Consider the following 25,625-nt stretch of genomic DNA (forward strand, 5'->3'; position numbering starts at 1 on the left):
AAACACAGAAGTTAGTTAGCGGTTTGGGAGCATCACAACCTACATCCATTTTTGAGAATAATAAATGTGTAGCTCTTAGGTGGTTAAACCAAGACTTATTTACTCTTCTGCAAGTCCATGGCAGAGTTTTATTGCAATATTTCCTGCTAAGGGTGAGGGGCTTCAATAATGACTCTGGAGACTCCTGATTTGTGGGAAGATCCATAACTCAATCAAAAGTTAGCGAAGCACTTCTTGCAACTGTTCATAAAATACAGGTTGAGTTTTTTCATAAGATACTAAGGAAATATAACACATTTTAACATTGAGCTTCCAAGCCTGTTTGAGCTTCCCAAAACACTTTAAGCACTATTAAACAAAACAATTCCAAAATTATGGTCTGGTATTACCATCAAACTTTGCATAAGTTTGTTTGGTCAAACCTTCTACATAAAGTACTATAAAATATTTAAATAATAACAATTTAAATCTAAAATACAATCTGTTAGTGTTTAATTTTAGCATCCACCAAAGAGGATGATGTTTGCAGAAGCGTTGGCAGAGGTGCACACAAATGTTTGCATTATATCCCACTTCTAAAATTTGCTTTGTTCTATCTTTTTTTAAATGTTCAGGAAAATCTGTTTCTTTTTTTTTCCCCCTCTTTTTCTCTCCCAGGAGAGAGAACTACACAGAACGTATAGTTTTAATTTCAGCTGAATGTACACTGCAAAATTGCCCTCTGGACCTCAACATAGTAACTCTGAACACAGCAAAACAGGCCACAGCACCAGCTGGCACAGCTACTCCTTCCCAGACAAGCTTGAAATACTGAATTTTAAATGCAGCTTTAAGTAATAGACCTATGCCTAGCTGCATATGCACTACATGAACGCCCCCACCTTTGCCTTTTCCATTCTGCATTGTATCTGTAATTCATATTTTAAATAAATGCATCTATTTGTATTTGTTTAAAACCAAGTCCAATTTGCATTTAGTAAAGTTAAATCATGTTTCATCTGTATGCTTCTGTATGCTCACACTTCCTCATTTTATTTCTCACAATACCTGCAAAATCATGATAATTTGATGCAAAGCTACTTCTAAAGCTACTTTTCTTCAAACAATACCTCTGCTTACAGCACCACTAAAACTTCTCTGAGAACCTTTGCACTCAATGTTATTGACATACAACAGAAGAACCACACATTTAATATCTTAAAATGAAGAAATCCTATCATTACTTCTTTAAGTATTTCCAGGGAGCAGCTGAAAGGCAAGATTTAAGTGCTAACTAGAATTTTAAATAGAATTTTAAATAGATTTTTTTTCAAGATATAGTGAAGACAGGCTCAAATAGAAGCAGGACTTTTCCATGTATTCCAAGGATTCAAAAAGAATATCCTATAGCTAGGATCAAGAATAACAGTAATTATTTTCAGTGTTTTCAGAAATACAATAAGCTTTGGTCAAACATTCTGGGGTGCCTTTTTTTCTTTAATGTTGAGAGAATAGATTTACGTATATAGCTTGTTTCTTCAGATAAATCTTCCAAAGCTTATGACAGTCCAACTTAGGACTTGTGTACAATACGTAACTTATTTTTGTAGATAGAAAGGGCTGAGTACCAAAAAAAAAAAAAAAAAAAAGTTGGAAACAAATCTGTATGTGCCTTATTGCAAAGAGTTGGCATGAAGTAAAATTTTCAGGAGCATAACTGACCATTAGATAGTGAAACAATTCATTCTGGCCATTGATTCTTGCACAGATGGCCTATAAAAAGGCCATGCAACTCAGTTACAAATCATTTAAAACAATAACATTTTTTTTTGGATATGTCTAGGTTTCAAGAAATCTATAAATTTGTATCACTTATGTGTCATTTCATAAAAACATATCTTTTTTTCAAAAGTACACTCAGACCCAATGCATAAATGAAGAAAACAGCAGGTTCTGCAGCAAAACTAATGACATACAAAAAAAGCTATGCTGCCTTGTATTTGATAAATTACCAGCTTATAGTAAGAGAAAGAAATCAGCTTGGTTCTAAGCACTGTTTTTTCAAAATTTAAATGTTTTCTTTGCATTAATAGATTGTTTTTCTTGTTATTCTGTAAATTGAAGCTGGAAACTAGAAATACTTGAAACACGAGCTACCAAAATATTTTGGTTTGTTCCAAAGAGTCATATTCAATGCCAGTAAAGAAGTTAAGAATGCAATGAGAATACACTTGAACTCTGGGTGCATGATTTGGCCAACATCTCAAAAATAAAAAAAATAAAAAAACATATTTTCTAGAGTGCTACTAAAAATTAGTGAAGGTCCTCATGTTATTCATTTGCAACAGTAAAGAATTCTAATTAAAAGTCAAGTTAATCAATTATTCAAACCTACATTATTCTAAGAATCTGTTCTCAGGTTCCATTGACTCAAGCTGTATGTCAAAGTAACTTCTGCAAGTAAAATTGCTTTTAATTTCCTTTATGAGCAAAATTTCCCAAAGAATAGGAGAAGACAAGCACATCTTTCCTGATTACGAGGCAACTAGTACACTTAAGACTTTATACAGAAGGATTAAGAATTATCAGGTGTAGCGGAATAATCGTGTTATAGGCAAGCAAAAAAAAAAAAAAAAAGAAATGCTGAAAAGAACCAGGAAACCCATCTCTTCTCAAATTGTTAACATTTTTTGTTGTTCTTACAGGAGTAGAAAGCAACTCACAAAATAAATTAAAATTTAATTTTATTGGATGAAGTGCCACCTAACAATAGTTAGAAGTGGCTGCTGCTCAAGATCTCTTTTCCTAATTTTGCCTCATCTTTTCTCAGTTTTCAGTTACTCTCACCTCCTGGAAGCTTGATGGCACAGAGAATTAAACACTAGAGCACCCATTGGGACAGTGATCAGAGATTTTGGTTAATCATTTGATGCAATCCATCAGTGTAAGCCACTTTTTTAACTTAAGAAATGCAGTCTGCAAATAAGACAACAATAGCTGGGAAACAGTCATTCCATTCCATTCAAGGATGAAACTAGGTGGTGTTCAAGAAATTTCAGATAAAGCAAGTTTTGCGTCTTATTTTTATTAAGAATGTCACCATTTTGTATACAATCACAGAATTTAACTGTGCACCAAATTCAACAGGCTAATACTAACTGTGGTAAAGCATACATAATATCTTCATCTTTGACATCTCCAGTATCATAGATAAATTAAAGCACTGAGGCCAGCTAGAAGTATGCATAGATGACCTCGACTAACAATATAAAATAGAAAAGTGATACACATTTACTAGTAACTAATAATCAGGGGAAAACATTTAAAAAATCAGCAACCTGACAGGTTCAGCTTAAAGATCTCCACTTGCTGAACACTGAACTGCGTTCGTCAGAGTTGAGTGACAGATTAAGCTGGCAATTTCACTGCGTGGCAACGTGACAGAAAAAACACATGAAAGAAGGAAGAAGCCTGAAGCTGTGGATAGAACAGATTTCTACCTACGTGTGGAAGCATAAGAACCACGCTACTACTATATTTACATTGATTTCCAATTCAATAACATACCTGCCAGCACTTAAAACAAAGCCAGGCTTTTAGAAACCTGGATATATTTAATGAACAAGTACTTGGCTTTGCCTTCTGATACTGTCTTTTGGAGTGCAAAATGGATGCTTCTGTATTGGTTCTACAAAACAATCGTTTTCTTTGTCTAACAAGGGCTTTTCTACAATACCAGTAACTGGAACAAAATTCAACAGCTAAATTTTCAATCTCTGTCTCGTTTACGTATCCTTAGCATCACATTCCATTGTATACAGCAAACATTGTGACAGGATTGTCAGAACTTTTTTCACAACAAATACAAATATTTTAGGGAACCTTTCCCTTTAAGGATTCACTTCTCAGGATATGGTGAAATTGCTATATAAATGTCTCCAACAATTATTTTTTGAATCTTTACATCATTGGCTCCCCAAAACCAGTTTACAGAATAGCCTCCATGCAACAAAAACAATACACAGATTCTGCTACAAAGAATTTGTGAGTAAAGGCACACTGTACTAAAATAATTTAAATGCAAATAAACCCTTCAAAATTTAGTATGAAACTTGAAACTCCTTTTTTATTGAAATAATACCTTTTTATTACAGAAATATTAATACAAAAACAATGAGGACAGCATGAAGGTACTAAGAGACAGAAGCCAGTGAACAGTAGGTTTGCAGTTAAAACAAAAACCCAATAGATTGCTGCAAGCAGAGCAGAAAGTGGTTTGCTCAGAGACAATGAACTTAACTTACAGAGCTGAAGTCTGCAAACCCCAAGGAAGAGTCTTTAGAAGTTTTACTTGAAGAGGAGGGAGCAAATGGATCTTTTCCACTAAATGGGTCCCCAAACCCCTTTTTACTCTGAAACGGGTCACTGCTGTCAGCCCCAAATGGCTGGAATGGATCATGGGGCTTGGGAAAATCTGAAGACCCAAGGTGGCTTACAGGAGTACTTTTACCTGGAAAGTTTAGGGAAAAAAAAAAAGGAGAAAAAAAGAGAAGTTACTTACCATGGACAATGCAAACCCCTTAAATAGGAAACTTGTGATGCAATTTAGCATCATCCATTTTTCCTGGGGGTAGTTTAAAACTTAACCAAATACAATGCTATTCATTTCTCAATACAAATCATCTGAAATAGTTGGTTTAATTGATTATATTTCTTACAAATACTCCATATTAATACAATCAAGGTTTTAAATTATAAAACCCAATGTAAAGACATTTGATCAGAAAAAAATTGACAAGCAGGACTTTAGTTCAATTTCCAGGATTAGAGACATTTCAGATTGTTTGGGATAATATAAAAGACAAAATATTTGGAAACATATTACTGAAGGTAAGTGATTAATCATGTTAAATAGAACAAAATAGTTACTTATCTGTGACTTTACAGAATGCATGCTTTTTTTTTTTTTTTTTTCCTGGAACTGGTTTATACTTGTACCACTATGTGCAACGGAAAATAGCGTGATGAAGAAATCACCTTGTTCTGGGGTGCTTGCTGTGCAACCCAGTTTCTGTAGGTGACTTCTTGTTCTTATACTCTACCCCAGTAACAGATGCAATCACAGGAGCTGTTGTGTATGCTCATGAATCATGGTTGTAAACTTTGGTTGTTGCAATTAGAACCTCAATGGTTACTTTTAAAACCCCCTTGAAAAAACTATTTTGTTAGGTCAAATAACTAAACAGAAAAATGTAATTCTTCCCCTCTTTTTTTTTTTTTTTTTTTTAAAAAAAAAAAGGTCAGTCATGATGATAATGCACACTTGACAAATGTTAAAGGAAAACCTGGAAACATTTTTAAAAGAAAATGTATTTACAACTTCTCACATTACCTGAATTACATACCTTATTTACATTCATAAAACTATTTTTAAAGCTTCCAATTGTCTGAACTAGAATTTAATAGGAATCTTATAATTTACTCACATCATGGCACACATACCAGAGTACGTACTTGCCATGTTTAAGACATAGCCTGCTATCTTTTAAGAAAGTATTTCCAGTCAGTGGCAGGTGCTCATAAACGTTATAAGCTGCGTACATCAAGCAGAATTTGCCTGAATCTGTGGCAATCCTCCTTCGTCAAAGAGGAGAAATAAAAGATCAGCAGACTTGCACTAAATAAATAACCCATCCAGCAGCCTGCCTCCACCTGCCATTAAATCCCTCAACCTGTTCCAGTGCCTCACCGCCCTCTGAGTGAAAAACTTTCTCCTAATTTCTAACCTAAATCTCCCCTGTCTTAGTTTAAGACCATTTCCCCTTGTCCTGTCACTATCAACACATGTAAACAGGTGTTCTCCCTCCTGTTTATATGCTCCCTTCAAGTAGTGGAAGGCTGCAATGAGGTCTCCCCAGAGCCTGCTCTTCTCCAAGCTAAACAAGCCCAGTTCCCTCAACCTTCCTGCACAGGAGAGGTTCTCCAGCCCTCTGAACATCTTAATGGCCCTTCTCTGCACCTGTTGCAAGAGCTCCACATCCTTCTTGTGCTGCCCTCACCATCAGCGGGCTCCGCACAGTGTTGGTGGCACCTCCTGAAGGACTAAAGGGGCTTTGTGGTCCTCAGCCTCGGTCAGGAGGAACCGAGCAGACTCTTACCTCAGCAGCACTACCACCATCCCTGCTCTCCACTGAGAAGGCATTCTATGGATATTTAATGCCTATGAATAAGCCAATGGGAAAAATGGGAAACGAGAGCAAGAGGGGCAAATTTCCTTTTCAATCTCAAGTAGGACCGCATCAAATTGCTCAATATTTTGAGTTGGAAAGGACCCATGAGGCTCATCAATACCAATTTCTGACTCCACACAGGGCAAGCTAAATGTTTTACCATTTAAGAATGTCATCCAGATGCTTCTTGAACACAACTGATCACAACTTGCTGATCAGTGACAAAATCTTAGAACATTACATGCAGGCATTCATCATACTGGAATGTATATGCAAAAACGATGTGCCCTATACAGGGAAAATTATTTTTTCCACTCAAGTTGGGCCTCAAATTGAATATGGCAACCACTTGTTGGCACTGTGCATCACAGAAAATGCAAAGCAAGTTAGGAAAGCCCTCAGGAGAACAAGCATACAGAAAGAGGTGTAGGAAACAAGACACGTGCAGCAGGAGACATAACTGGGTTTGTTTAGTCTTAAGAATATTCAGGGGGAACCTGATCATAGTCTTGGCTGCATATCGAACACCAAGAAAGACTAATAGATTTAGACATTATGAAGACAGATTTATATTAGACAATTGCTAAAATTTCTACAAAACTTAAGAATACTCAAGACTACTTCGGGAATTTGCTGCATACCCAAGGGGTTCAAGAAACAGTATCTAGAAAGCAAGCTGGTTGTGCTGCCTTGAAGCTGGAGGATGGACGAGCTCCTAAATGGTCACTCCACTACTATTTTCCATGGGGAATTTTCCAACTATAATTTTCCAACTAATTTTCCATTATTTTCCAACTATATGTGGGGCTTCTAAAAGACAAGCAGATCACACCAAAGATTTTTCCTTCATGGAAGGAAGTGACCAAAACATACAGGAAATACCAGCGGCATTTGCTCTCCCCACAAGCCTGGACCATCCTTCACCAGCGTTTCCATCTGCCTTTGTAGAGGCCATGTTTTGTTCACTGGAAATGTTTTACTGCGTTGACATCCCACTCATCTCCATCAGATCTCACCTACTGACACATCTATGCAATGTAAGGAACAAACCTGGCAAAAGATGATCAACTCAGCATTTTTTTGAATGTCATTCTGCAGATAAAGGAGCAAATCATTTTTTAAATTACAGAGAGAATTAAAGCATCTGTATTTCTATTTTTAGGTTAAGGCAAAACAAGAGCCTACATTTTTTTTCTTGTTCCCCTACTGCCAGATATAGCAAACAAATTCTCTCCACCCTGTATTGTTCCAAACCAGGTTTGATGGACAGAGGAAAGACCGGTCCATTTTAAGCTGCTCCTTTCAGAGGTTAAATCTTCTGTTGCTGAAACCACTTTGTGGAATTGGTGACTGTTAATACGAATGCAGGTTTTGCAACGTATTTGCTCAGCAAACCTGTTTTTTTCTAGGTGGCCTGTTTAATGTTTTTGCACAAAGTCCCTAGTGGTTTCAGAACATAAACAGAGAGCATTAGGGGTTTCTTGTGCTTCATCTTCAGGACAGATCAAAAAAGAACAACTTGGCTGTAGAGGAAATGTCACCGTGAATACCAGAGTTACTGCTAATAACATAGAAAATGTTCATTTTATGTTCTGAGTGCCATTTTCTTTACTTCTGTATGTTGAAGAACAGAAGAGGATTTTAATGCTGTTATTTTGAAGAAAAGCAGAAAGAGGGCAACCTTTATGAAACCTAGGTTACTTTTTGCAGAGAAATTTAAGGGCAGCGCCCACATGGAGAAGCCAATCCTAGCACTTGCAACAGATTCCGCAACGAGTCCTCTTTTGCTCCACTCTGTATCCTGCTTATAGCCTGTTCTATCCCGCCATACTCAGCAAACATGGTTTCGAAGGCCTGGCAGAAGTTTGTTTGGTTTTAGATGTTCAAATTTACTTATTTATTGGCCACAAATTAGTAATAATGACACCAGAGTTCTCTTATGACACATCCTTGCTGGCTTACCCCAAGTGTGAATCCCCCAATGCAATAAGTATGTATTTAAATAAAACTTTTGTATTTCTATGTTTAGCATGTCAAGGATGTGGGTGAAGTAGTTCTATAACATAAAGGAAAAATACAAAAATCATATTTAAAAAAATCACCAACCGAACTGAAGGATGTTTGTAAAATCCTAAGATGGCAAAATGTACTATCAGTAGTTACTGAGGTGCCATTAATCTTATGTATACTGGTGACTAAAAATACTACATTTTATAACGATACTGCTTAACATTTTTGAGGTATAGTAATATGAAAGCAGAGGCAAACAGTTGTAACCCTTACTTATTTGATTTTTCTGCTAATAGTTTCAGGGAAAAAAAGTTTAGAAAAAAGCAAAACAGGTCCTATTCTGAAACCACAGCAGTTTCAGCAGTTACCCAAGTGGTGCACCCAAACCACACCGAGGACTCACTTCAGCAAAAAGAGATGATGAACAAAATGGTTTACCACAGCAAATGCTGTTAACTTATAGTGAACTCCACCCATGTGAAGGGTTTATCTAATTTCATACCCCACAGCAAACTTCAGGGTTGAGATCTATAGTTCAAGGCAAATATAATCTCACTGGTAGGATGCAATTACAGAATTTGACAATTTGACTTATTGCATTACAAGATATTGCCAGTGAAACAATGAAACCTTTAGAGTTTTCACTATATTCCATGTTTCAAGGATGATCCTAGCTTTTTGCTTAAAAAAGTACCTTCTGTGTTGCAAGAAACAGCACGTTTTCATGTGTTTGAAGACTTGTATTATGCATGCCGACAAACATGGCAGAGGTGAGATGATATGGCTTTAAACTTTCACTACACAGGTACTCCTTTCCAGGAAACGTTCTAAAGTGAAAAATATGCTGTAAGAAGTCAGAGTCATGTTATGTACGATAGGTAGTGACAGTATGAGTGGAGTCCATACCTGCAATTACATCTGAGCAAGTAATGCCAAGGCTCCTCACACATCTTGTATCTGCCAGAGGAGGTGTTACTCTAGCAAATTTTGAAGACTGTGCAGTGTGTAAGGTGCTTCCCAGCAGAACTCTCCCTTGGCACTTAACCAAATGTATCTATTATTCCTAACTTACTCAGCATGTTTTTTTACCATGCTGTTAAACTATCCAGCTCTTCCACTGATGTGGAACAAAAGTTTCGTAAACTGTGAGCTTTAGGAACTTACAGAAATATATATATATATTACCAGCTTTCAAAATGTTCTTGAAAGTCCATTAAATCAAAACCAATTTTCTACAGAATACTCAAAGGTATTTGTCCTCAACAGGGGCTATTTTTGCACTGTATTTCAAACTCAACTGTTTGGCTATCAAGCTGTTTGCACAAAATCATAATATATATTATTAGTAACAGAAAATAAGAATTTTTCCTATGCAAAAAAAAAAAAATCAAAACAGATTTGCTTATTATTTCCAAAATTCTCTGCTTTTGCTAGCTAGTAACTCTGAACATCTTAGCTTAAGACAAATATTGTTAAAATTACAGACTTCTGAAAAGGTGAGGTTAGCAGAGGAATCGTTGTATGTTAAGATAACGAACTGTTCTGAAACAGATTCTGAACAACCTATTTCAACAATCGGTACTGAAATATCTTTGCTGCAAGAGATCAGCATAAACAACAGAATCAAAGCGTGAATGGAATTTTTAGTTTGTGGCTAGGGCAGGTGCTCCACCCATGAGTCATTTATCCTAAACAACAAGGGATGCCTGTACTCTAACACAACTGTCAGGTCTTCTAGAAGGTATGAAAAAAAAAAAAAAAAGTTTTCCTGTCTGTCACAAACTTTTAGATTGAATTTTTCACAGTCAGCTGCAGATGGGGAAAAAATAAAGGTGAACAGGCACCATGCTACTCGTGAGTAACCTTGGGGACTCAAGAAGCTCTAAGGAAACAGGTGTGTGGTACCACTTAGAAATAAACAAAGCACTCCTGTGATCATGCAGTGAATAACAGAACTCTGTATTCCCCTTTCGACCAAAAGGTGATCCATATGACTTGAATATGCCCATGCAAATTTAAAAAAAATGTTCAAATGCAAGGGAATTCTTTTAATTATTTTTTCTCTCGTTAAACTGAATGCTCAACTGAGGGCTGTTAATAAGAGGTCAGTGGCCATGTAAACTGGCTGTACTTTTGCACTGCTTTATAGATGAAAACTAAGTCTAAAATTATAAAAACAGTCAAACCATAAAATGCCTTAAGTTTAGAGAAGTGACACACAGAAAAAAGAACTATATTTATCAGAAAGGACATAAAGGGGGAGGAAGCATCAAATACAAAGGCAGGCAGCAGCAGAACAGGGCTCTACAAACATTGTCATTCCGAGAGCTGCCTGCCCTGCCCCTCCGATTTGTGCAAGCAAAGCTGTGGCTGACAGCACGAAGGATCTGATCGTGCACAGCGCTGCGAGGCATCTACAATATTTCAGGGGTGCAAATAAAGTTCAACAGTTTGAGTCTAGCTCAACAGCTTCTAGTTTTCAGGGTAGTTCAATAAGATATTAAGATCTTAATAGATCTCTACTAGATCTTGAAGACCCCACCCCTCCTCATTTTTTTAAAGCCATCAGCAGATTTAGATCTCTTTATCTTCCAACTGGCAAGATGAAAAAAAAAAGTCACATAAGCCAAATCTGACTGATTGAGTCCTAAGTCAGTGGGGCCCTTACAGACTTAATTGCTGGCAACAGCAAAATACTTCTATCAGCTCTGCAATTTGTCATTTGGTAAAAATACTGAACTCTACCACCTTAGTTGGCTAAATTTATGATTAATAATATCATTATGTAATAATGTCTAGTCACTCAAATTAAACACTGGGCAAACCTTTGTGTTGGCACTCAGGTCTCTTGTGACTCCACACAAGCGAGGCATCTCTGAAAGATGAATCATACTTACTAATTCAAGGAAGGCTAGTTAGCCCCCTATTCTGTCTTCTCAAGGTTTTTTTCCGTATTTTGACATTTCAAAAAACACTGCCTGTCAAAAAAGCCATGTGAGAACGGAATCGAAGTCCTTAACTTGAAGATAGAGGTGTTAACCACTAACCTCTGAAATGCCAATTTATAAATTCAGTTTCCATAATACATCAAAGCTATCAAGAATAAATGGATTTAAAAAAAAGACAAAGTTATTTGATGAACTGACTGTGTGCAGTCTGGAATAACAAATTCCCAATACTGCTTATTTTAATACTTGTATTTCAAATAGCAACTAAGTAAATCCACTAATTTCTTGTTTACACGGGATGAACTCGGTACTTAGTCCTTTGATTATCCAAATTTTGATATTTTTCTGCTATCTAAGTTTTTATTGGGAATACCAATACATAATTTTGTTAAGTACATTATCATTGAATAATTATTAATACAACACTCACCACTTCTATTAGTCATTAATATTCAATATATTTTAAATAAACTCTAAGATTTACAAAGAGTGAAAAAGCTGGAGTGGTAAAAACAACTGTTTTTATTAAATAATCACTACAAGAAGAAAACATGCTGAAACTACAATTTCTTCCTGCATTTTTTGGACTTTTATATTCTTTCAAGGTTAAAAAGGTCAAAACCACTATAAGCGAGCAATAAAAATTTAGAAGAGGTTGAAGGTTACACACTGGTTAGTGGTGAAGGTTCTTCCACTAATATCACTGGTTAACAGTACTGTTATAACCGCAATGTGGAATGCATGGTGCTGCATTTAAAGGAAGTGGGTAAGGGTGGGGCAAATGCAGTAGGTCCCACGATCAAAGCACTAGAGCATTGAATTTTACTTATAACCCAATCACTGACACCCACACAGCAGCTTCCTGTACTTTAAAAAAAAAAAAAAGAAAAAGAAAAAAAAAATCTGTTTCTCTCTTTTTGTAATCAACAACTTTTACCTAGAAACTAGTTAGCGGTGAACTCTGACTGATTTCAATCTGCAGCTCATGGCAGAAAACATAATTGTTAATCTGTGAGAACCTGCATAGACCATTTTAACTGCCAGGTTTCAGTGTATCGTCTCTTTCTGACTATTTATTCTTAATTACACAACTGTTCTCTAAAACCCAAGAACTAGTATAAAAAAAAAATACAAAATGACCAGAAGTTCTATAGTGCTAAATAGCACACAGAACGCTTTAAATCAGAAAATAAAATATATTTATAAATCTACGCGACTTCAGTTGTTTGTTAGGACAGCTTTAGAAAATAATTTGCACTGGAATTTAGATCCCTGTCACACTTTGCTTAAGTACTTCAATATACACTATTATTTTTCTTAATATAAGTAGCAATCAACGTTGCCTTGTTTTCATTTAATAAGCCAGGGAGAAGACAAATACAAAGCTCATGATGCAAAGCACAGACCTACTTCTATCTGCATAACCTTTTTGTGCTTTTTGAGCATTATTAAAAATACAGCCTCAATAAATAGAGGAAAAACTTTCACGTCTCTCAGAAGAAACCTTCAAGTTGTCCCGTACCACCTGGTGAACATCAAATTAAGTCAGCCAAGTCCCAGGGGAGCTGTGCTGAACCTAATGTCCGTCAGGAACCTCATGGACTATGAATGCATTCCTGAAGAAAAAGAACATGCACATACTCCTTGGGGGATTTTTATTAGAACAGTCTGGTCAGAGTAGCTGAAGAGCTTTTTCTTAGCTGATCTTCCTCAGCCTGAAAAGAATCTTAAACCAGGTAGGGGACAAAGATACCGATTTTTCAAATCTTCACGCATAACAAAGGGGTGTTGGAGCTTTGACATACACCTTGCATCTAGGCTCGTTGCTTCTAAAATACTTCTTGTCATTCTTTGTTTTGACTCACTGATTCATTAACCTTCCTCCAACTCTCTTTAAAGACTGCACTTTAAATAGTTATGTGGAAAAAAAAAAAGTTAACCAGAAAAACAAACATATGGTGCTTTCTCTTGGATCAAACAAGGATCAGTTTAAGACGGAGAAACATCTGAAAGATCTTGAAGACTTTGGTTTGAAAAGAAGAGAATAAAAAAGGAGGAAAGTGATTTATGAAGAACAGAACAACTATAAGCCTGAGAGTTGGCCTAAGATACAACTTTTTTAACTTTAACAATCTCATGATTGTTATCCCCTCTCCTAACCTTAGTTTTTGAGAAGGGAAAGATACAGATCTCAAGGGCGTCTAATCCATGCCACACAGTAAGTGTTTGCCTATCCTTGCCAGATAATAACAACCACAGACAGCTGTGAACAGAAGTGCCTGCTAACACAGCCATCAGATCATTGCTGCTTGTCATCTTCCAAACTTCAAAAAAAAAAAAAACAAACACCAGCAAGTACAAAAACAGAAAAACAAAAAGAAAAAAAAAAAAGAAAAGCAACGAATCTTTCAGTTTATAGGTCATGATTTATATGGTGAAACAATGATTGCCCATTGCAACCCTGCTACAGGCAAAGCTGCCATACTGAGAAATTCCCTTAAGTACAACATGAAAAGCATCTCCAGAGCTCGTATTTGAAAGCAGCTATCTGAACTGCACATTCCTTTTGCAGGTTTCTGCAGGTACACCTGAAGGCCCTTTGATCTGACCTTCACCAGAAGAGGCTATGTCTGCCTTGTTTCCCTGTCCCAGTGTTCAGTTCCAAAGGTTAGCTCTGCCTTTGCCTTCATGAAGAAACCAGACCTGAGCTGCAACTCTTCATTCATCTGGAGAAAACATGGGATGTGTGGGCAAGGAGGGAAACCGTGGCACACTTTGGCCACATCCTGATTGTCCAGAACACTCTGCAATACCTTGACAGCTGGATCAGACAATGCTTGTGTGTCACTTAAGTCCTAATGAACTCTGAATGTTGAAAAGCACTAAATTACAAACTATCCCTGATGGATTTTATTCATTTCCCATATCAACTATTACTTTGGGAAATCAGGCAGCTTTAAAGCTCTGCAAAAATATTAACTAGTAATTTCTACTTGATTTTTGAGTGTTGAGGGCAAGTAAAGCTTTATGTGAGATCTCTATTGCACCTCAGAAAAAACAAGCAGGTCACACAAGGAATTTTCAGTATTAAGATCTGACCCTTCAACAAGTTTTACAAAAACAAGCATGAACTGGGACCAGAAAGGCAACCTATAGATTTGTCTGTTAATAACTAACGTTTATCCATCTTTCAGCAAGATGTTTATCACATACTTTTTTTTTTCTTAATTAAACAGACCAATGAGAAAGGTAAGAAACAACGGAAGTTTCTTTTCTGTTGTTTGTTTTCTGAACAGTGTTCCCATTTCTAACACATATTTGTATGCTTCTATCTCTTGTTTGAATCGCAGTATATTACTATAAAATTTCTCATGCTCTAAGTAACCACTGAAGATTGCTTTAGTGTGGAAGGAAGGGAGGAGTATAACTGCATAAGCACATGAGGCTCGTTTGCTTTTAAAAAAAACCTGCTTTGTTTCCTCCTCAGTCTATTTTATCATAACAACATTTGCTTTTGGTAGAGCAGCGGAACCTTAAAAATATTGTGTCTCCCAATGAAAGGGAGAAGTACACATTTAAACAAATTTTTGAAAAGACGGATTAAAGGCTGAGTGCACACAACTAAATTCAAAACAAATTATTAAAGCTAAATGTCCAAAATTCTTCAATATGCACAAAAAGGTTGAAAAGAGGCAAATACTACAATGAAAAGTATGTAGGTGAGTCAATTCTATGGAATGTATTGCCCATTTTTGCTGCTAGTATAACACTCTATTTGCTAGGAATAATCATGTTTCAAACAAAAAATAGAAAGAAACCACATGAAAGAGATAATACAGGTGTATTTAGTACTTGACTCTTTCAACTCTATGGAGGCACTATAAACACTAAATTGTTTTATGCAGACATTTCCTAAAAAGAAAAAGATGGTCACTTACACACCTCCCTTGAAAACCAAAGAAAGAAAGAAAAAAAAGCACCATCTGTGATGGCAAGTAAGATTACCTTCAGCTTTTATACTTCTGCTTCTACTGACATGTGTCTTATCTCTTGACATTTGTTGACATCACATATTATATCTTTTTCAAACTACTAAATACCCTCCAGTACCTCTAAGTGGGAAATACTTACACAAAGCAAGCATGGAACAGACTGCTTCAAGAACTTTTCCATAATCCTAGAGCATTTTCTGGCAAATTTTCATCAATACTCACCTACATAGAACCTCATCATTCGACTTCAAGGTTTTAGTGTGCATCATAATCTTTTGAGGAATAAAGTCATAGTAATAGGAACAAATTAATGCTGCTGCAATGGTCTGCTTGTAACTCTGTTCTATTAAACAGTATTTTCCAAACCTGGGAACAATCTATGGGACACCCCTGTGACAGAACCGTTTCATGTTATCCAAGGAGCTAGTTCTAGCACAGCTGGTTTGCAAAATCAGTCAGAACAACAATACCTGTTACAAACAGGATGAGAGCAGAGTGCATGTTTTTCTCCAAAACACAACTGCATAAAGGCAGACAATGTATGACTGTTAGACCAGTAGAAAGGTAGACAAAACCTTCCAAATTCTAGACGTTGACCCCCATGTTTGGTGTAAACTTATGTGCCTATTCAAATGAAGAAACCTGAACTTCTTTTTATTTTTTTTTCTCTTCTTCCCTTTTTTTTTTTTGGAAGTCAACTAGATTTTCACTGCTAATATTAACTGAACTATATCACTGCTGTTAAAAGTAGACTTGAAACTAACAGTTCTAAAGTGGCTTCAGTTCTTCAAAAAGTTTCACTGGTATCTGAATGTTTTGACAAATCAGCTCTAGGAGTGAAAACAACTTGAAGTTGAATCTCCAATCAGTTCCAGAGTTCCAGTCTTTTTTTTTTTTTTCTTTTGACAATTCCTGTCAATTTACTGATAATCTCATACCTTCCTCCATGGTTGAAATATGAGATAGAAGACTGTCAACTTGTCCTTACTTCCAAGAATACACAGTAAATTGGGGGAGCTGGTTATTAAGAAAGAAAACCTCCTTACCACTGGGTGGCTTGGGCCGTGGAGGGACATTTTTCTTCGGTGGTAATGCTGGTGTGTCTGATTTGCTTTTGAAAGGGTCATCTGAGAATCCCATCCCTCCAAAAGAGGAGGTGAACGGGTCTGAAGCTACTGACTACAACAGAAAAAAAACATAAAAGAAAAAAAGAGCGTAAGCACATTGCAGAAAATCTGGTGTATCACAGAGGCTACAAGTTAACTCATGGAAAAACATTAACTTTAATTATGTAGGTCTGACCTCATTTTTTATGTCACTAGCATAAGATACAAACATCCACTGTCATAGGTACTAGGATTTCATTAACACTAAATGATATTTACACTCTTAATCACTTAAGTACTTCTAGAACTTTTACTCCTAGCAAAAAGCTGATAAGAAAAATAAAAGGAAGTAAAACTCTGTTTTTATTAGTTGGCAATGAACAGTCATACTGCAATGTGGCCTTCACTCTGTGATAAGCAGAGCCATGAAACAAAGTAGTAACTGGAAAAACATGGTAGCTTGCAGAACGGACACCCTTTTCCCAAGTTTTTCTTAAGTTACACATGCCTATTCGTTGTTGTTTTGTAAAAGTTCAGGGAAAATTCTAAAACTTTATCATTTTATATTCATCTAGCTTTTGCAAAGGACTCTACTAGTGATTTAAAAAGGCACAAAAAACTACGCTGTGCAGGAAAGTTTATCATACCGAAATGAAAAAGAGGAGCTTTGTAGGGAAACCTAAGGCTCAGTCAGAGCTTCACTAAAGCTTCCAATTCAAGCCAAACACCAGAAAAGGTAAAGACTGCTGCCACCTAGTGGGGAGCTAAAAATCCCACAAAACAGTAAGAAAAGTTAGGAAAAAAATACAAAATGTTTAATTAGCCAAAAAGGCAATACATTTTCTGTCAAACATTTACTCTACAATGTTCAAGTGTTATTGTGGTACAAAATGTAAAAAGTTAGGCAACTGTAACTACAAGTCTGCCTCAAAAAAATATCAGCAGAATGACTATACAGACAAGAAGGTAAGACAGTTCCATTTAGAATACCCTATATACCCTGTTTATAACAATAAACCAAGAAATAGCAATTCTGTGCAAAACTGTGAAACGTAAGCACACAATATTTTCCACCCTCCCCTGGTTTCCTAAACTCAGGGAGAAGTTCAAGAACAAGTTAGAACATAATGAGAGATGCAGCATCCAAGAGAACCTCAGAACTTAGCAATGTATTGCTTGGCCCAAACTTCCTTTATCTGGAACAACTACCTCTGCTTACAGGTTCTTTCTTTTGCTCCACTGGTATTTGAAAATGTATGTGAAAAACTGATTCCCTCCCCCCTTGAATCTACTGGTCTTGGTAAGACTTCACCATACCTGAGACAGATGAATAATGTTTTGCTAAGTACTTAGACTCATCGGAATAAAAGCAGAAGAAACATGTCAGCTCAAAAAACACAATCTTATCGCACCCTTCAAACAAAAAATACATTTTTTATTTTAAAGGACATTTGCTTTCCTTGTAACCTTTACCTTTGACATCTGACTGAAGTCTGCAAATCCCTCCCCACTACTGAAAGTGCCACTTCCAAATGGATCCAATGTACCAAATGGATCTGAAATGGATGCAGAAAAAAAAATATTTAAAATAATACATAAGAATTCTGAATAACTGATTGCCAATAAGGTATGAAACTGGGTAGGTGATTAAACACTTGCATTTTACCCTGCTAAGTGATGTTAAGAAAAAATTGCACAGAGCAATAGTTTTCTATCAGTTGTTTGAAAGAAAAAAACAAAAGCCAAGTATGTAGTTAACGTGAGGGCTTTATCTTCATCAAACATAGTAAGAGCACAATGGTATTTACCACCAGTTCACAATATACTTTGTTTATTCTCAACTTTAACATTTGTTTTTTTCATTCATAAAGAAATACCTACTTATTCATCTTCACAAGAAAAAATGTTCTTCTTACCTGGACCTTTTGAAGAGACACTGGAAGATGTAAAAGGATCACTGCTTTCAAAAGGGTCAGACTAAATAAGAACAGATATACATAATTATTGTTCAGCTGTACTGTGAATTAGTCTTTCTGTGCAAAGAAAAATCTATTGCTTTAGGACAAATTATTTCCAGTTTCAGATCACTCTACTGTGGACATGTGAGAGGATGAAATTGAATGAATAGATGAAATATGCAGCATTAATCCATTCGGCTATTGACAGCATTGAACAAAAGTGAGTAAGCTAGGTATCTACAAGCAAAACACATTCAAGTGAAAGTGTATCACACAAATGATATTAGTTCCTAAGGCAAAATAAAAAAATTACACTCAGAATTAGAATCATTGCATATTCTGAGTTGGAAGGGACCCGCAATGATCATCAAACCCAACTCCTGGCTGCACACAGGACCACCCAAAAAATAAAAATAATAATTAAAAAAAAATATATCAAACCAAACGTCTGAGAGCATTGTCCAAATGCTTAATGCTGACAGTCTTGCTGCAATGACCACTTCCCTTGGAAGCCTGTTCCAGCACCCAGTCACCTTCTGTTCAGTTGTTAGTGTTTAGTCTTTAAGCAACAGAGACCGAATATTCAAATCAAACATTTACGTTATCAGTAATTCAGGGACACTGTATATCCCAAACTTCTTTTTAAACAGATGGTGCTTACAGCTGCCCTTCTGCACAAAAAATCTCTTGTTACCTAAGTACAAACCTACAGGTTTAAACTAACCTTCCACTGACTGATACTAGTTCTAACTCTTGGGTGGCAATAGTCAATAATGAATTCCGTAAGAGTAGAAAAAAACACCACCAAAACACAACACATACATGCCAGTACAGCTCAAGAACTGTAACTGTGACTATACATTTGACAAACATGTTCTGTGCAGTCCTTCCACTGTATTGGTTCTATAATCCTTTAGCTAGATCAGTTCCTCGATCCCACACACACTATTTGTGACTGCACAAATAGAAGCATTGGTGCAATGGAGGTAATGGTGTGAATGAGTGAACGTTGGAGGTATGAATTTTCAAACAGAAAAAAATACACCCATCTGCATCTTCATAATGAATGCACATCATTATCATGAAACTGAAAAGAGGAACATCCTGATCCCCCCAAAAATCCATACTAATTAAGAATAAAATGAATTGTGTTTTCCTCACTTAAGAGAAAAGTATTTGGTGATATTTCTTTCCTTTTAGCTTGTCAACAATAAAGAAACCTATTGCATGTGAATTTATAAATTACTGACCTTTGAGGGTAAAGTGGAGGGTTTTGTGAATGGATCTGATGTAAATGGATCGCTCTTCACCTGTTTCTTGAAGAAATCTTCAGGGGCAGAACTACGAAATGGGTCACTTTCCTTAAATGGATCGCCTCCGAATGGATCTAGAAGAAGCATTAAAAGGTAAATAGGGTGTAGCATCTACTAAGCAAAACAACAAAGTGACTCCAAGATGAACCATCCTACATTTGACCTCACACTAATTATTTTTTCCTTATTAAAACGAACACCAACAACACTGTAAATCCGACAAATTGCCAGATAGTTAGTAAGTACCCAGTATAGAGAGGAAGTTGTAATGAGTACATATTTTCAGTAAGTAGGGTTACAGACTTCACTTAATGAAAAGTTACACACATTATTAACATATTGATTCTGAATGTCCATATGTAAGGCTAGGTATCTAATTTCCCACATGCAAAACAAAAATTTGAAGCCAGGGAAACCTTGCAATCCATCTTTGCACTTGGCTATGAATTGTTTATCTCATCAGTCCTGTTATCATAAGGGCTATTACCTGCTGGAGCAGGTGGTTGTTCTGCAAAGGGATCATGCTGGAATGGGTCACCTATGCAGAATAGAAAAATAGTTTGTTTTATCCACTATTTAGCAAGATGATAAAAGTTTGAAAATATCATTTACTCAACAATTAATCTTCACGGTCTCAGGTAAGCCATTGGTCACTTACTGCCTTTGAAAGGGTCTGCTCCCTTAAATGGATCAGATTTGAAAGGATCTTCTGACTGGAATGGGTCTGTATGCAACTCTTGTGTGTTATTTGTAAACATCAAGGCTTTATTCTTAAATGGATCATCCTAAAAATCAAGAGGAGAAACATTAGAGCAACTCACCTTTATTAAAATGTTCAGCTACTCATTTAGCAGAAATTCTATGGTATCTTGGTTCCTGTTTAAAGATCCTAAAAGTGACTTCCTAAAGAACTTTCTGAATAAAATTCACTTCCTAAAGAGCTTTCTGAATAAGTGGCTTCTAAGCAGAAGTAAATACACAGCAGAAACAAATTTGTATTGTGGTCAATAAAGAGATTGCCAATAGAGGCCAACCGAACCCTTTCAAATTATAAAAAACCTCCTCATTGCCCAGTCTATGCCACAGTAGATATATGTGTGTATAGCACCTGTATAACAGAGTTCAATTGTCAGCTGGAGCTTTTCACCTCTAAGAAATAGCTCATACTAACTACCCCACTGATACTGTCTCCAAAACTAGAAAGATATGAGTTTTCTGTAATCCCTTTACAGGATGCAAATGAAGAAGTCTTAATTAAGACTTCTCAAAAAAGAAGAGGAAAGAAAAAAAAGGAGGAAGAGGAAGAAAGTATTAAGAAACAGGAAAGGGACACAACGCTTTAAAAATTTACTATGAACATACACCAGAGTTTTCTACCAATGATGCTTAGGTTTTACAAATAAGAGAAATATTCTGAAAGTTTCCACTGGAAATTAAGCATAACATTAGTCATGCAAGCACAAGAACGAAGCACTAAATTGAGCATTAAGACCATTTATCTCTATGCATTGCTGTTCTTAATCCACAGTCCTTTTTTTTGGAGGGGGCATTATGTTTTCACAGAGAAAGTGTGAAATCACTGGAGATTTCTACCTTGCAGGAATCACAGTATTTGCTAACATCCCAAAAGTCAACTAAACAAACATCTTAATGATTTTAGATTAAGTTACAAATTGTAAAATACTCAAAATAACAGTATAAAAAGTTTTACCATAGTTCCATAATTGTTTCTTTCTGTCTGCCCAAGGCCTTCACTTATGTCTGCTAAATTTGTCAGGCTACCACCATGAATCCCATTGAGAGCTTCATTATATTCTTCTATACTCTTATTGACTTCTTGATGACTTTCTTGAAGCTGAGAAAGTTTACTTCTTGCCTAAGCAGTAGAAAATACTTCAGTATGTTACTCATTCAATAACCAGTCAGAAAGGCTTATTTCATGCACCAGTATTTTTTTCCTCTTTTGTAAAGTCATCTTTCTAGTTGATGTTCAACTTTTAGCATTCAAGAAAGCAAAGATGATGTCATACAAACTACAGTGAATACCTGGTTTATTTCTTCCTGTGTTGATTTTAAAGATTTGATTATTGTTTCAAGCTGTACTTTTCCAGCCTGGATACTCTGCTCTAGCTGAGTCTCTTCTTGCTGAAGGCGATTCAGCTCTGCTTTTGCTCTATTAAGATCATCTTCCTGTGATTTTAAGTCTGATTCCTGAGATTGAATCTGCATTTTCAGTGATGAAATCTGAAACAAAACGTTACAAAAATCAGAGAGAAATTTCAAGTAAATGTACCTTAACACATTATGAATTTATAAATAATACAAAGCTATCAACTACTACAGAAGATGAAGAATGTCATTTGAAGATCTGCATGCTTCCTATTACATCACACAGAATCTTTGGTAAAAGCACAGAGGATGTGCTAAGAAACTAAGAAACACTAGTATCTTACATGACAAAAATGCCTCAAAAATTATAAAGGTAATCCAAGTGTTTCTTAAATGGTTACACTGTAGTTTTCAGAACTTGGATTCTTTTCCATTCAAGTATTATCAAGTATTAAAAAGCTAATCTTTTTAAACTCTGATAAGAGTTAAATTTATACCATTGCACACACATCACTCTGCTCCACTTTTTTGCATTACTTCAGACACTGAGTTTCTACATGAAGATAACATACTAACTACATTGACAGTTGTAACTCCTGAAAACCTAACTTTAACTCAGAATACTGACATAAGGTTCACAGTAAAAAATATACACTGCTGCCCACAGGCTGTCTCATGGGTCAGAGGTAATGCTTCTCAACTATTCTAACTGGCTGAATAAATATTTCATATTTACAGAACAGCAGTAATTTACGTAGGAAGGGACCACTGGAGATCATCTAGTTCAACCCCACATTTATAATCTTATGAAAGGCATTCAGGCTAGCAAAATCCTTTCTTGGACATCTGCATTTGTGTGGAAATTGCTATTTATGGTTAAAAAAATTAGTAAGTCGAGCTTATTTATGAAATGAATGCTATTTCCTTCAACAAAAGATATGATATACTTGAGCACCTTGAGGATTAATATACACTCACCACCTGTGTTTCTTCCTGGCATTTCTGCCTTACATCATTCAGCATATCTTTCAGTTTGGCTTTCTGCTGGTCCATTTCATCCAGGCGGTCTTGGGCATCTTGTTTTTGAGCCTCCAGCTCCTGCAAGTTACTTGTCTCCCTATCTAAATCGTTTTGCAGTTCCTGAGGAAAATTTCACAGTTTATCTTACATTTAGCTCTTGTCTTATGGGAATGATCAATCACAGAGAAACAGGTTGGCACACTCCACAAGATTTTCTATGTCATATAGACTATTTCCTGCATGTGCATGCTTTGTTTCAGTAGGAACTTGTATAAGACATCATACAAATCAGTGCCCACAAAATGGAAAGAAACTGTGATGCAGAACACGTGTAATTGAGTTACCCTTGCTATAAAAAAAAAATACATTTTGAATAATGATTTAATAAATTACAGTGCCAGTCAAGTACTAATGAAAAAATATTTAAAACCACACATGCAACATCCTCTAATGGTATTAACCAGCATGAGAATAAAATATTTCTGACGGAGAACAGGAAAATAAACACCTTTTCTAAATTAGAGGAAAATCCCATACAAGGAGGAGACTTGCCCAGAAACAACGTAAGACAAAAGAAAGAATGATTTATGACCCCTGTATTATTTTAGATTACAATAAAAACTAGTAATCATAAGCAGATGAGTTTTTACCTGAACTTCATTGGTTTTCTGTCTGATTGATTCTTCCTTTTCCCTAATATCCTGCTCTAGAGAATATTTTTCTCTGTAAGATAAACAAACAAAAGTTTTCATGATTGGTTAAGTAATACAATACACACATACATGCAAGAATCAATTAAATATTATTCTGGAAACACCACACAAACAAAAATGCCAGCCCTCATTACGATATATTCTTTGAAGGAGTAACGGTGTGTACATATCAATTATTCCTACAAAAATACAACCTGTTCTATAATTAATCTTCTGAAGTCACCTTCTAGAATCCAGACTGGCTTTGCAAAATTGGCTAATTGTATGGTATCGTTGGGAGATTTACCACTAACTTCAGTGACAAGCAGTAACAAACTGATTAAAAGAAAATAAAAGTAACAGACACGAGTACTATATTCTTAATTGGTTCTCCTACTCCAAGATTTTCTGTTAATCGTCCACAACTATTACCTCTGCAGCTGTGCAATTTCTTGACTAATATCATCCAGTTCCTTCACCCCTGTAAATTCTCCTGATCCAACAGAACTTGAACTGTCCTATTAAAAATAAAATAGTCTATTAGAAGGCAGAGTCAGAACAGAACTTCTTTTACTAAGGCTGAAGACGAAGGTGAAACACAATCATGATATGCAATTACAAAATCACATGGAAGATATCAAAACACTACACAACCACCATTGAGCATGCCACACAATTCTCCACGTGAATCTCCCTTGCTTTTTAAGGCAAAAAATGTTGTTATTAAGTTATTAAGAAAGAATCTCAGTATTTGGTACAAAATTTGACATTATTTTGATAAGGATTTGTAATCCTTTGAAAAGTCCCCGTAAATAAACAAAAACTGCAACATGGAACTCACTGTTAGTATGATAAATCAGGAGACTTACCATATTTAATTAGCATAGTGAAAGGAGGAAAGTACAGAAAGTGCAAAGAGAGAGCAGAAGGTGTAGAAATAAAAACTTTTTTGAAGTTATAAATACACAAACAACGTTGCAACATTACAATTACTCACACGGCGCATTTCTGTTAGTGCTGAAATCTCAGTTCCTACAGGGGTCAAGTAACCTGACAGAGTCTATAGAAAAAGGATACAGGAAAAAGCTTAAAAGGACCAGAGCAATAGCAACAACAAAAATATATTTAGAGGCTCAAAAGCTTTCTGGTTAGGGAAAGTAAAAAAAGTAAAGGAAAATACTACTTAATTTACAGAAAAGGTGAATGCATTGACATGACAGAAGAATTCATTAATTTAAGTTTCAGAAATACAGTGAAACTATGGAGGAATGGAACAAAGCAGGATTCAGTAAGACATTAGATGCTTTTATGTAGTTAACGATGATGGATAGAGGGATATGGACTGTCATGGGACAAGGGATGAGTCAACCACCGGATACCAAAAACTAAGAAGTCATTAGCCTTCAGTTTCCCTTTAAGAGTTTTACATTTTCTTAGGAGGAATGTAATACTGACCACAGCCAGGGACAGGCTACTAAGACATCTTTTAACCAATCCCTAAAGAAGTTTACAAAAACTTATTTGTGACAAAGAAGTATTTTTCAAGCTAGGCTTTTGTCAGAGTTATTACTGCTTTATTTATGCAATATACTACTGTATTGTTCTTTATTTACTGTCTTGTCAAAAACGTTTATATAGTTTGAAACATGAAAGAAAACTGTACAAGGAGATAGGAAAAAAGGCAATTCTTTACCATAACATGAACATACTACAAAACTAATACTCAAAGCCCACTATGGTTAAGGCACATAAGCTCAGTGTATCTACTAATAATCAGTGAATTACCTGTATAGGCGTGTTCCTCTCTGTGGGAGGGATCATATCTGGGGACAACACTTGTGGAGGATCGATCCCTTTACTGACCTTCTGTTGAATGAGATACATTGCTAGTGCAAACTGATCTTTGCTTAGCTTTCCTATCTGTCTTGTATCTGCCAAAGCCCTGGTGAAAAATAGATCATACTTATAAACATGGGAAGCATACTTCTTAACCAAGAAGTCTGAAATACAAATATATATGTAATTTTATTTTGATTCAGCCTCATCAGAGCTTGCTCAGTCTAGTAAAAGAGTTCCATAAGCAGAGGAGCAGCATTATTAGACTTAGCTGAACAGAACAGTGTTACTGTGAGAAAGTTCTTATTAGCACTACTAATAGAACTACAAAAAACAACCACTATTCACAGCCTGACCTACACCCAACTTCAAAGAAAGTAATGTGAGAATTTATTTCTCCCTTGTTTTTTCATATAGCCCACATGTTATAAT

General features: G+C 35.9%; 1 protein-coding gene across 9 annotated transcripts in view; it reads right to left on the reverse strand.

The window, feature by feature from the left end:
- The window catches only part of EPS15L1 (epidermal growth factor receptor pathway substrate 15 like 1), a 42,338-nt gene that overhangs the window by 5,813 nt on the left and 10,900 nt on the right, over positions 1 to 25,625 (reverse strand). For 4 of the 9 annotated variants that reach the window (XM_084498795.1, XM_084498792.1, XM_084498799.1 and 1 more), the window contains 14 exons: positions 25,143 to 25,299; positions 24,355 to 24,417; positions 23,790 to 23,875; positions 23,316 to 23,388; positions 22,624 to 22,785; positions 21,583 to 21,780; positions 21,248 to 21,412; positions 20,195 to 20,321; positions 20,024 to 20,074; positions 19,474 to 19,610; positions 18,182 to 18,242; positions 17,739 to 17,821; positions 16,206 to 16,338; positions 4,284 to 4,489 (listed from right to left, as the gene is read on the reverse strand). In XM_084498795.1, coding sequence (XP_084354921.1) covers positions 4,284 to 4,489; positions 16,206 to 16,338; positions 17,739 to 17,821; positions 18,182 to 18,242; positions 19,474 to 19,610; positions 20,024 to 20,074; positions 20,195 to 20,321; positions 21,248 to 21,412; positions 21,583 to 21,780; positions 22,624 to 22,785; positions 23,316 to 23,388; positions 23,790 to 23,875; positions 24,355 to 24,417; positions 25,143 to 25,299 — 1,702 coding nt within the window. The remainder of the gene's footprint in view (positions 1 to 4,283; positions 4,490 to 16,205; positions 16,339 to 17,738; positions 17,822 to 18,181; positions 18,243 to 19,473; positions 19,611 to 20,023; positions 20,075 to 20,194; positions 20,322 to 21,247; positions 21,413 to 21,582; positions 21,781 to 22,623; positions 22,786 to 23,315; positions 23,389 to 23,789; positions 23,876 to 24,354; positions 24,418 to 25,142; positions 25,300 to 25,625) is intronic. The other 5 variants (XM_084498800.1, XM_084498794.1, XM_084498793.1 and 2 more) reach the window with 4 other exon arrangements.

Source organism: Aythya ferina (genome assembly GCF_964211825.1).
Source record: "Aythya ferina genome assembly, chromosome: 26".
NCBI classification, from domain to species: Eukaryota; Metazoa; Chordata; class Aves; order Anseriformes; family Anatidae; genus Aythya; species Aythya ferina.